The sequence below is a fragment of the Pecten maximus genome, chromosome 13, assembly GCF_902652985.1.
Source record: "Pecten maximus chromosome 13, xPecMax1.1, whole genome shotgun sequence".
NCBI lineage: Eukaryota > Metazoa > Mollusca > Bivalvia > Pectinida > Pectinidae > Pecten > Pecten maximus.
The window spans coordinates 4659787-4673522 of NC_047027.1; the positions used below are offsets into that span (position 1 = coordinate 4659787).

Below are 13736 nucleotides of genomic sequence, written 5' to 3' on the forward strand. Positions count from 1 at the left end.
TTTCCACAGTTTCCTCCGCACATGTTAACAATCCAAATAACATTATGAAATATATAATTGTCAAGTAGTAATAGCGACAGTACAGACATGTAAGTTGTCGAATTTTCGAGGCAATCTGGTCCCTTTATCAAGACACAGGTAAACTACATGCGATTACATAAAGACATAGAAATATAGTGGGTAACAATAAACATGGCTATGTTGAAATATATGAATTGTGTGTTAATTTCTACATATAAACTGCCACAAACTCGTTGATAAATCATAATCGCCATGTTCACAGTTTCCCCCCCATTTGTTACAGAAGAGAGACAGTATTCCCGAACCGTAGTGGATTTAAACAATACTCTGGTGAATACGATAGCCAAAGAAATAGCACCATCTTTGCCGGTGGAATGGAACAGACTGTTACATTTATTTGATGGAGCTCCACTGGGTAGGGCGGAGCTGGCGAATATAAAGAGCGTGGGTGATCTGGTCCAAGCGCTTTTGACAGCAAAGGACATCAATTATGAAAATTACGAGCCGTTCGCAAAGAAACTTGAACAGGTAAATAAACTAATGGCCGGAGTTGTACGGGACTACGCACGGAGGATTAAGAAACAAATTAACAGAGGTAAGATTTACAAATATGTATGATTTTCTTTAAGGACAATTCTCTATCGCGTGTTATTTGTGATATAATATGAGGACAATTCTCTCTATCACGTACTATTTGTGGTATAATATGAGGACAATTCTATCACATACTCTTTGTGATATAATATGAGGACAATTCTCTCTATGACGTACTATTTGTGGTATAATATGAGGACAATTCTCTCTATGACGTACTATTTGTAATATAATATAGGGCAATTCTCACTATCACGTACTATTTGTGATATAATATGAGGACAATTCTCTCTATGACGTACTATTTGTAATATAATATAGGGCAATTCTCTCTATCACGTACTATTTGTGATATAAAATGAGGACAATTCTCTCTATCACGTACTATTTGTGATATAATGAGGACAATTCTCTCTATGACGTACTATTTGTGGTATAATATGAGGACAATTCTCTCTATCACGTACTATTTGTGATATAATATGAGGACAATTCTCTCTATCACGTACTATTTGTGATATAATATGAGGACAATTCTCTCTATCACGTTCTATTTGTGGTATAATATGAGGACAATTCTCTCTATCACGTACTATTTGTGATATAATGAGGACAATTCTATCTATCACGTACTATTTGTAATATAATATGAGGACAATTCTCTCTATCACGTACTATTTGTAATATGAGGACAATTCTCTCTATGACGTACTATTTGTGGTATAATATGTTGACAATTCTCTCTATCACGTACTATTTGTGGTATAATATGAGGACAATTCTCTCTATCACGTACTATTTGTGATATAATGAGGACAATTCTCTCTATGACGTACTATTTGTGGTATAATATGAGGACAATTCTATCGCGTACTATTTAAAAATCAGTGCCAAATCTGGAGAATACATTGTATACAGGGGCATATAATTTTGTTTTACAGAGGAGGAAGAATCGATCCGATAAAACAAGTGATCAGATGAACATGGATCGTTTGACACGAAGGATATACATTCTATAAGAAGACGGATCATAAATCAGATAACACAAATTCGCTTGGAATCGTAGATGGAATTCCTAAAGAGGAGGACGAAATTATTTTAGTTGATTTTTTGTGTATAGTATCTATAATTTTTTTTTTAGAAATATTCGATACGTTTTCATTTCATTCTATGATGTGTTAAAATAAAGATGGCACGTTAGAGGGGATTTGTTTGTGTCATATGAAGTTTGATATCCAATGACGTACATACATCTATTGTGGCATGCTGGTCTACTGATATAAAGTGTAAAGTTCAAATCTATTTTAATATCAATTCTTGGAAGCGTTACCTAATATAGGTCAATTTCTGGAAATCCCCAACCGTTCTAAATGCGAGTTGACAATGAAGCAGTATCGGCCAGTGTCTCCTACAAGACAATAACATTGGTAATATCTGTTTGAGTGAAACAGGTAGTACATACACGGTAATATGATGGTTTAATTACCCGAAGATATCATATTTCCAGAGGTCTTGCCCAAAAATAAACCTACGAGACTGGTTATATTATCGTAAATGTACATCTATGTAAAGGAGGCAGGTAATACTTCATCCTGACGGAGAATTCAGAAATTGACTATATTATCCTTAATGTACACCTGTGTTAGAGAGATGGGAAAGACTTCGTCCTGAAGGAGAATTCAGAAACTGGTTACTATATTATCGTTATTGTATATCTCCTTAATGCATGGAAAGACTGCACCTCACATGAATTTAGAGACTGGTTTGATATCGTTATGAACATACAAGTATAGGCGTTTACGCACTAAAGGTAAAACAAGACTGATTTTATTGTATAAATTGACATCTCTGTTAAAAAAGGAGATGGAAAATACACATCATGGAGAAGAATTCAGAGACTGATTTTTTAGGGTTAGTGCAAAATTAAAATGAATGGAAAGACTGGTTATTGTCATTATGCACTTAACGAAATGAGGAATTCGATAATTACAAAGATGAATATATTAACCAAACCTATTGCCTGTAACTTTAACTAGAGATGAAATATTAAATTAGGAGAAAATTGCCAATCGTTTCAATATTTTTTTAACATGTACCTGGAAAACTTACTCCATTAAGTGATGACATTCAAAATTTCCCCTAAAGTAGCTATGTTCTTTTGAGGAGCACCACGTCATCAAGTTAGATGAACTCAGTTCGAAGCATCTAAAGCATCATCTCCCACCTACGGAAATCCAAAGTGGTTAAAGGAGGAGTGTCAATTTAGGCCATCATGCGGCCTCTCGGTGTTAAGCATAATATTTTGCAGGAAGATACTTTAAGGTTAGATGCGGTATGATGGTCAAAACTTCAGATTTTTTTTTCTAGATTTTTAAATTTTATTGACATATGGAAAAGTCAATTGGATTGAATAGCAGGCAAAGCCTATATAAATTCTCTCCATAGGTCGAACACGTTTTACAAATAAATATTCATTATATGATAATTATGATATGTGAAATGAAATTTTAAAAAACATATACACAAATGATAACAAAAACTATGTAAGGGGAGGTAATTCATTTGAATGAAATTATACACATCCACTCACACAAAGTACAATAGCTACAAACATGGTCAATGTTTAGTATATACATGTAGTTGAAATTAATAAGTAGTAAATATAATCAATCATGCACATACAAATTACAACAGTTGAGTGGCTAGACCAAAAGTTCATGTTCAATTACTGCACAGGTCATCACCATCCAAACTGTTTAATGCCTAATATAATAAGGATATGGTCTATAATTGAAATGCATGCACATGATTTTAACAAATTAATTACAATATAAATAACAAACAAGATCATTGAAAGTAAATTTATTAATACTTAACCAATTTATTTCGCATGCTCAACTGGCCTCACATATCATGGATTAAAAACTTCAAAATAAAATAGATGTCATAATAATCATAATAAATAAATTAATTAATTAGCATGGTCATTGTGAAGTGACTCACTATAAGATATTTTTTTTAATCTTTTAGACTTCCCTATACAATAATGAATGTTATTTAGAATTTGCCTATTTATGAAACCATTACAGTTAGGACATCCATATAGGAAAATGTCAATGCTAATATGGTTATGATCATGTGTATAATTATTAAGAACTTGAAAAAGATTATAACGGAGATCATTGTAAAAGCGACGTTCTAAGAAAAAGTGAGAAACTGTCTCAAGTGCGTGTGAGCGGTTACAAGCAGGACTGTCTGTGAGGTGGTCATGATGTTAATCAAATGTCATAATAGCTATTAGTTCTGCATAGTGGCGGGTTAAATTGCCTTGTGTGACGGAGAGGATAGTGATTTTGATTGGGAATGTTAGTAAAAGGAGTGAGTACATCTTGTAAATAAGTTGGTGCGTGTCCATGCATTAGTTTGTACATCGGGATGTATTTGTGTTTTTCTCGTCTGGCTGCCAGAGATTTCCAATCAAGTTCGGTATACAGTTTATGATGTGAGGTTCCTGATCTGAGTCCTGTAATAATTATTGCTGCTTCTAGCTGTATGGATTCCAAAAGTTCAGATAATTGTTGGGTGCAATTATCCCAGACAATGTCTGCATATTCCAAAATTGGTCTTATAAATGCTGTATAGATTAATGTAACTAATGTTTTTCTGTTGACTTTAGTTTTTATGTTTTTGTGTCGGGCTCTTCTAAAATAAACCTTTATTATATCCAGTAACTATACCCGTGATATCACACCTATATTTAGAACTATAGATTGCCATTTCTTGGTATGTATCTATAAATGTATTTTGGGAAATCCAAAAATAAAACCTGTAATGGATGATACGGTTACCCATGACCCCTTTGTCCTACTGGGTGACTGTATCCGTGACGTCACACCTATATTTAGAACTATAGATTACCATTACTTGTTATATATCTATAAACATATTTTGGGAAATCCAAAAATAAAACCTGTAATGGATGATACGGTTACCCATGACCCCTTTGTCCTACTGGGTGACTGTACCCGTGACGTCACACCTATATTTAGAACACTATATTCGGATTTCCATTGATCTACTTTCATTTTAATATTTGTTTATTTTATAAACAGATAACTGATTTACATAACACATTTCCCGTTAATGTGCAGTAGTAACACATCGTTTACATTACATAATTTACACGACTCCTGTAGTCATCAGGGACTTACTGCCTTGGTCAACATCGAGATACGAATCTCCTACCCGATACACGTACTCCGAGCGGGCTACGACTTAGATAACGTAGGTAAGTTTAACAAATGTAACACACAATAGGAAAACTATGTTATGATTCATCTTTCTTAAGCTGGATTTTAATAAAAACAATACATGTTCGGGGTAATGTTAGAAATTCGTTTCATTTCAGATACGATACAAAAAAACCCCAAGTTTGTTTTGAATTTCTTCTGCAGTTTATTTGTATAATTTTATCTACGAATTACAGACGACGAGACACTACACTCTGACTAATAAAAAGGCGAAGCCCCAATCTGATAAAAATCCAGATTGTCATACTCACTATCACGACGTTACATGAAGGTTTATGAAACGTAGTGAGACCGAGCATCTATTTCTAAATTAGATTGGAGAAATCCATTTCTATGTTCTTTTGTCCAGTGAATATGTGTTCCAAATGTTTACAAGGAGGCTTTGAGCGATACACATTAATTAGTTGTATATTTTAGAACTGATAATTGTTAAGTACGTCACAGTTATCTACACAGCTTTAGATAGGGTTACTGTTTAAATTAGTGAACATTATTTTGGTATGTACACAGTATATCTAAACAACTTTTAGGCAGGATTTCTCTTAAAACATGCTGTTTACTTCTTCGAATTGATCATTGTTAAATTATGTAAACAATTAACCACACATCCTATATACAACAATTAAGTCACATCATCACCAGTAGTATATATAAACTAATGTTGTCATTACAGGTGACATAAAATATAGGTCAGCCTTGACATTTAAGTGTTTATTTAGCACTGTATATGATGTGGTACTACTTGATGTGTAGCTATGTAAAGAAGCCGAGTAAATATATCATATTTAAGTAAGGAGCAGGGTTAGTGTTTGACCTGGGGTAGAAAGAGAGGGGTAAGAATTTGTCCTGGGTTAGAAAGAGTGGGGTGTTTGACCTGGGGTAGAAAGAGTGGGGTAAGTATTTGACCTGAGGTAGAAAGAGAGGGGTAAGTATTTGACCTGGGGTAGAAAGAGCGAGGTAAGTATTTGACCTGGGTAGAAAGAGAGGGGTAAGTATTTGTCCTGGGTTAGAAAGAGAGGGGTAAGTATTTGACCTGGGTTAGAAAGAGCGGGGTAAGTATTTGACCTGGGTTAGAAAGAGTGGGGTAAGTATTTGACCTGGGGTAGAAAGAGTGGGGTAAGAATTTGACCTGGGGTAAAAAGAGCGAGGTAAGTATTTGACCTGGGGTAGAAAGAGTGTGGTTAGTATTTGACCTGGGGTAGAAAGAGTGGGGTAAGTATTTGACCTGGGTTAGAAAGAGTGTGGTTAGTATTTGACCTGGGGTAGAAAGAGTGGGGTAAGAATTTGACCTGGGGTAAAAAGAGCGAGGTAAGTATTTGACCTGGGGTAGAAAGAGTGTGGTTAGTATTTGACCTGGGGTAGAAAGAGTGGGGTAAGTATTTGACCTGGGTTAGAAAGAGTGTGGTTAGTATTTGACCTGGGGTAGAAAGAGCGAGGTAAGTATTTGACCTGGGGTAGAAAGAGTGGGGTTAGTATTTGACCTTGGTTAGAAAGAGCGAGGTAAGTATTTGACCTGGGGTAGAAAGAGTGGGGTAAGTATTTGACCTGGGTTAGAAAGAGTGTGGTTAGTATTTGACCTGGGGTAGAAAGAGTGTGGTTAGTATTTGACCTGGGGTAGAAAGAGTGGGGTAAGTATTTGACCTGGGGTAGAAAGAGTGGGGTAAGAATCTGACCTGGGTTAGAAAGAGTGGGGTAAGTATTTGACCTGGGGTAGAAAGAGTGGGGTAAGTATTTGACCTGGGGTAGAAAGAGTGGGGTTAGTATTTGACCTGGGGTAGAAAGAATGTGGTTAGTATTTGACCTGGGTTAGAAAGAGTGGGGTTAGTATTTGACCTGGGTTAGAAAGAGTGGGGTAAGTATTTGACCTGGGGTAGAAAGAGCGAGGTAAGTATTTGACCTGGGGTAGAAAGAGTGGGGTTAGTATTTGACCTGGGGTAGAAAGAATATGGTTAGTATTTGACCTGGGTTAGAAAGAGTGGGGTAAGTATTTGACCTGGGGTAGAAAGAGCGGGGTAAGTATTTGACCTGGGGTAGAAAGAGTGGGGTTAGTATTTGACCTGGGTTAGAAAGAGAGGGGTAAGTATTTGACCTTGGTTAGAAAGAGTGGGGTTAGTATTTGACCTGGGTTAGAAAGAGTGGGGTAAATATTTGACCTGGGGTAGAAAAAGTGGGGTAAGTATTTGACCTTGGTTAGAAAGAGTGGGGTAACTATTTGACCTGGGGTAGAAAAAGTGGGGTAAGTATTTGACCTTGGTTAGAAAGAGTGGGGTAAGTATTTGACTTGGGTTAGAAAGAGTGGGGTAAGTGTTTGACCTGGGGTAGAAAGAGTGGGGTAAATATTTGACCTGGGTTAGAAAGAGTGGGGTTAGTATTTGACCTTGGGTAGAAAGAGAGGGGTAAGTATTTGACCTTGGGTAGAAAGAGAGGGGTAAGTGTTTGACCTGGGTTAGAAAGAGTGGGGTAAGTGTTTGTCCGGCGGTAGAAAGAGCGAGGTTAGTATTTGACCTGGGGTAGAAAGAGTGGGGTAAGTATTTGACCTTGGTTAGAAAGAGTGGGGTTAGTATTTGACCTGGGGTAGAAAGAGTGGGGTAAGTATTTGAACTGGGTTAGAAAGAGTGGGGTAAGTGTTTGACCTGGGGTAGAAAGAGCGGGGTAAGTATTTGACCTGGGGTAGAAAGAGTGGGGTTAGTATTTGACCTTGGTTTGAAAGAGTGGGATAAGTATTTGAACTGGGTTAGAAAGAGCGGGGAAGTATTTGACCTTGGTTAGAAAGAGAGGGGTAAGTATTTGTCCTGGGTTAGAAAGAGCGGGGAAGTATTTGACCTTGGTTAGAAAGAGAGGGGTAAGTATTTGTCCTGGGGTAGAAAGAGCGGGGTAAGTGTTTGACCTAGGTTAGAAAGAGAGGGGTTAGTATTTGACCTGGGTTAGAAAGAGCGGGGTAAGTATTTGACCTTGGTTAGAAAGAGAGGGGTAAGTATTTGTCCTGGGTTAGAAAGAGTGGGGTAAATATTTGACCTGGGGTAGAAAGAGTGGGGTAAGTATTTGACCTGGGTTAGAAAGAGTGGGGTTAGTATTTGACCTGGGTTAGAAAGAGTGGGGTAAGTATTTGACCTGGGGTAGAAAGAGTGGGGTAAGTGTTTGACCTGGGTTAGAAAGAGTGGGGTAAATATTTGACCTGGGTTAGAAAGAGTGGGGTAAGTGTTTGACCTGGGGTAGAAAGAGTGGGGTAAGTGTTTGACCTGGGTTAGAAAGAGTGGGGTTAGTATTTGACCTGGGTTAGAAAGAGTGGGGTAAGTATTTGTCCGGCGGTAGAAAGAGTGGGGTAAATATTTGACCTGGGTTAGAAAGAGTGGGGTAAGTGTTTGACCTGGGGTAGAAAGAGTGGGGTAAGTGTTTGACATGGGGTAGAAAGAGAGGGGTAAGTATTTGACCTTGGGTAGAAAGAGAGGGGTAAGTGTTTGACCTGGGTTAGAAAGAGTGGGGTAAGTGTTTGTCCGGCGGTAGAAAGAGCGAGGTTAGTATTTGACCTGGGGTAGAAAGAGTGGGGTAAGTATTTGACCTGGGGTAGAAAGAGCGGGGTAAGTATTTGACCTGGGGTAGAAAGAGTGGGGTAAATATTTGATTAGGGTTAAAAAGAGCGAGTTATTCGACTTAGGGTGGAAAGAGCGAGGTAAGTATTAGATAGAGGAGAATGAGTCTTCGTCCTAAGGTAGAAGTTAGAATGTCGATATCTACGTATTAAGCTGACAGATCTGACACACTCTAGTGTGTATTATGTATAGAATTGAGCGTCCCCCCATATAAGTGGGTATATCAATCATGTGTAAGTCATTGTTCTCTCCATATGTATAACAGTTCAGCGTTTTAACCCCCCCCCCTATGTCTGTGTTTTATCAGTCATGTGTAAGTCTTTGTTCTATATGTATATAAAGGTTAAGCGCCCCCCCCCCCCCCGATATCTGTGTGTTTTATCAGACATATTTAATGCGATTCATGAAATATGTCTAGAAAGCCAATGTTGCTATGATTTCATGAAGGTTGAAAAAATAAATTTTATTCCTTAAATAACTTTATATGCCTTGAATCTGGTATGGAGAATTTCCATCAGTAATCTAAGTATCGGTATCATTCAATGCATAAAATAACTTCGTCATAGAGGTGGGTGTTGATGTATCTATATTTTGAGACTGATGGTCCAAAGCATCACTTTTTTTTTTAATTTTTAATTTTTCAAAATTTTTACATGTATAAAATACACATCTTTTTTTTTCTTTCTTTTCCCACACACGCTTAATATTCTATTGTTTTTTTTTCCAAATTATACTTTTTGATACAAGATAATCAATGAATATCAATAAAAGATATCCAATCATTCTTACATTAATTTTTAATTACTATTTAGAAATCGCCATTTCATATATATTTTTCTCTGTATAGTTACCATATATGCACATGGTAGGCTTATTCTTAAAAATACTTGAAAATAATCAGTCAAAATTCCAAATCTAAATTTTATGATTGTTGAGTATGTTTTAAGCTCGTTAGAACCCAAGCACAGTGAGAGAAAAGAAAGATAGAACAAGAAATGTAAGGAAATAGAAAAAGAAGAAAGTTCACATTTAGAAAGAGAAAGCAAGAGAGAGGGAAAGGGAAGGGTCAGACTTAAACACTAAAAACATGATCATCTAAACCACTGTAAACACATAATTTCATATTACCACAATGTATGAGATAAAGGTCTATATGAGATCAAAATTATTTATATTACGACAAGTATACCTAGTCTAATTATAGGTTAAGAAAGGTCAAGTTCTACCGAATTTTGCCATTTATTCCACTCAAAAGTAAATTTTTGAAAAACTTTCTCTCCTTTGCCCACAGCAATAAACTTCTGCACATTATAGTAATCTTTAACATGGTTAATTAGTGATGAGACTATTAGAGACTTGTGCAAACACCTGGCTTTATATATATAATGCTTAATGAAAAGAATTATCTCGTTGTCAATTCTATTATAGATTCCATTGTGCTGGAAAGCACCAAAAAGAATCATTTCTTTATTTAATGAAAATGGAATAGAAACTGTTAATAAAAGGTTTTCAAAATTTGCTAAAAAATTCTGGACTTCATTACACTCCCCAAAAAATATGTGAAATTGTCTCCCTTTCCAAATTACAAAAAACACAAAATGGATTATTTGTAAGTCCAATTTTATATAAATATGAATTAGTAGCTAGAATATGATGATTTATCCTAAACTGCAGCCATTGTAATTTTGTGTTTTCTGTAACTCTGAATGCAATTAGATAAATTTTTCCCAAGCCTTCTGATTGTAGTCAAAAGTATTTCCCCACTTGTTTTGTGCAGTTATAGATGCACTATTTGTATTAAGCATATTATAAAAATCTTGAGAACCTTTGACTTTCTTCAACACAATGTCAAGACATAAAGGAATGAAGGGATACATACTAGCATCTCCTGACCATGTGAACTTTTTCAGATAATTCTTGATACTAGCTATTAGACCATAATAATCGAAGTAATTAGTAATTGTGCCATGTAAAGTGGTGAATTCATTGAAAGTTAAAAAAGTACAATCATTTTTGTTTTTCAGTAAATCATTGATTACCATAACTCCTTTATTAAACCATCTCTGATAAAAAACAACTTCATTGCCAACAGTAATATTTGAATTATACCACAAAGGAATTTTACCCAAAGATTCACCTTTATGTCTTAGTACATGTAAATCTTCCTTGCACCTTAATTTGTACCAAGAATGAAACACATCCTTCCAAAATATATTTTTACAAGAACTTATGATATGATTTAAATACTCATTACCTGTGTTAGCTAAAATATGTACATTAACATAAGAATTCAAAATGTTTAACCACTTTCCTTCAGCTCTGAAAATTCTTCGAATCCAGCTTATCTTGAGTGACTCGATAAATGAATTTAGATTTATCATTTTAAGTCCACCTTCTATATAATTACGAACAATAACATCTCGCTTAATCTTATCAGTTTTCCCATTCCATAAAAAAAAATTAAAAAAAAAGAGAATTAAGTTGTTTAATAAAGGTTTCACTGGGATTGGGTAATGCAATAAAAAGATGATTCATTTGGGATACTAACAGAGATTTAATTATACTTATTCTGCCAATAGGTGTTAACAACCGTTTGCTCCAAGTCTTAAGAAGAGTTTTGATCTTAACTAACTTTTTATCGAAGTTCATCTTGGGCATTTTGTGGAGATCTACATGAAAATCAATTCCTAAAAGTGAGAAATTGCTGAACTTTTTGCTGCCAATCCAGACCACCTCAGTTTTACTAGCATTTACTTTCAGCCCTGATATTTTAGCATATATATCTAATTCTATGAGTGATTCTTTTAAGGATTTTTCAGAGCCATCTAAGATTAAAGAAGTGTCGTCGGCGTACTGCGAGTTCAGAATAGGACAGCCGTCAACATTTATACCACTAATATTTTTATTATTTCTGAGGCGTATTGCTAACACTTCAGCACATAAGATGAAGATATACGGGGCGATTGGGTCACCTTGGCGGCAACCGCGGTTAATACTGAAAAAGGAGACAAATTACCCCCCTGGTTTATGGCAGAACTACAATTACAATGTAAAACTTTAATCCAATTTCGTATATCATTTCCAAATCTAAAATATCTGAGAACTTCATCTATAAATTTCCATGCGACCGAATCAAAGGCTTTTTCAAAATCAATCATAAGTAGCATTCCAGGGATGTTATTTTCTTCTGTATACTGCATAATGTCATAAACCAGGCGAGTATTTTCTCCTACATAGCGACCGGATAAAAAACCTGTCTGGTCTGAACTAATAATCTTTTGTAAATTCAATTTCAATCTATCAGCTATTGAACCAGATGCAATTTTGTATACAATATTTAAAAGAGAAATAGGACGCCAATTTTTAATAAAATACTTTGATTTGTTAGCTTTTGGTATGCAGGTAATAATTCCTTGACGCTGAGTGACTGACAACTGACCATTTACATAACCATAATTTATAGCCCAATTTGTTTCCAAAAACATTTAAAAAATTCTGAAGTGAAACCGTCTGAGCCTGGGCTCTTATTTTTTTTCATGTTTTTTAGAGTTCTGGATGCTTCTGCAAGAGTAAACTGACCTTCTGAACTGGCTGCATCTTCAGCACTTAATTTTGGTACATTAAAATCATCTAAAAATTCATCTAAATAAACATCTTCAACATCAGTATCAAGTGCATATAACTCTGCATAAAAATTTTTAACCTCTTTTGAAATATTTTCCTGATTTGTAATTGTTTCCCCGCTTTCCAGCTGTAACTTTGGAATAATTTTAGACACAAAATGTCGGTTTTCTAAATTAAAAAAGTAATTAGTAGGCTTTTCTCCTTGGTCAATCCATAAGGCCTTAGCTCGAATTATACTACCTTATAACCTATAAGACCTTAACTTCTCTAATTCCTTTTTTCTCTCCTCTAATAATATTAAATTAGGATTACTTTCATTTTCTAAAGAATGTATTTCAGCTTGTAAGTTTTTTTCTCTTTCACCCTTTTGTTTCTTTTTGAAGGAGGAGTATGAAATGGTCCTACCTCTAATCTCCATTAAAACAACTTCTAAAAATAGTTGGTCATCTATTACAAAGTGTAACTCTGAATCAGGTATATTGTCTAAGTTTTTAAAGTTATATATAGGAAGGCAATATTGTAGCTTTACAGTTTTGATAAGGTCTTTAATTATATTGAGATATTCTAAATCATGTAGTAATGAACTGTTAAATTTCCAAAGACCTTTACCTCTTTTAAACTCATTAAATCTTAGTATAATTTTTGGAAACGAGTGGTCTGATCTGTAACCTGGATCTATACCTGATTCACTTACACTTGGTATTAAATTACCAGAAACTAGAAAAAAAGTCAAGCCTAGCTTGCTTTAAGGGGTTACTTCTACGCCATGTAAACCTAGAAATATCAGCATGTTGTTCCCTATAAATATCTGCAAGATCTAAATTCTCCATCATTTCTAATAATCTAGCCCTTGCCTACTGATTGTTTACATTTTTATAATTTTTATCACAATCTAACTTGGGATCTAACACTAAATTAAAATCACCACATATAATATAGCTGTCATTATTGAACTCGTAAATAGTTTGTTCTATTTTTTCATAAAAAGGATTATCAGTATTAGGGCCATATATTGTAATTGAAGTCATCCTTTTTCCTGCAATTTCTATATCCAAGGCAAGGAAATTCCCTGTTAAGTCATTCTTTTCCTTTATCAATTTAAATTCAAAATTATTATTGATGAGAACTGTAACCCCTCTAGCGTTAGATTTAAAAGAGTTGAAAAAACACTGGTAGCCCCATTCATTTTGTATAATAATTTCCTGTTCTTTTGTAAAATGGGTGTCTTGAAGACAGTAAATGTGATAATTTTTCTCCTTTAAATACATAAATAAATCCTTTCGCTTACCCCTGTCTTGTAGACCTTGACAGTTGGCAGACAATATTTTAATCCCTTCCATTACAATTTAAGAAATTAGAATAATGAGTACCTGTACAGTAAGAGTGAAGCCACTGAATACATTGGAACTTAATAGTTATTAAAATATTTGTAAATGAATTCAAGATAAGATTAATTCTACAAGTAGGAATTAATAAATGGTAACACCTACATGTATACTGTAGTAGAGGTTCTGATTTAATAAAACACTGAATATGTCTGACCCTAAAGAAAGGCAAAGAAAGGGAAAGATTAGAAAAGGAGGACAGACAGAAGACG

At 34.9% G+C, this 13736-nt stretch overlaps 1 protein-coding gene across 11 annotated transcripts in view; it reads left to right on the top strand.

Annotated features, from left to right (window-relative positions):
* Window positions 1–13736, top strand: part of LOC117340237 — a 29444-nt gene that overhangs the window by 10640 nt on the left and 5068 nt on the right. For 6 of the 11 annotated variants that reach the window (XM_033901998.1, XM_033901994.1, XM_033901993.1 and 3 more), the window contains 2 exons: window positions 305–616; window positions 1557–2679. In XM_033901998.1, the coding sequence (XP_033757889.1) occupies window positions 305–616; window positions 1557–1579 (335 nt within the window). In that variant the 3' untranslated portion in view covers window positions 1580–2679. Of the gene's footprint in view, window positions 1–304; window positions 617–1556; window positions 4904–13736 lie in introns of those variants that run through there. The other 5 variants (XR_004535408.1, XR_004535406.1, XR_004535409.1 and 2 more) reach the window with 1 other exon arrangement.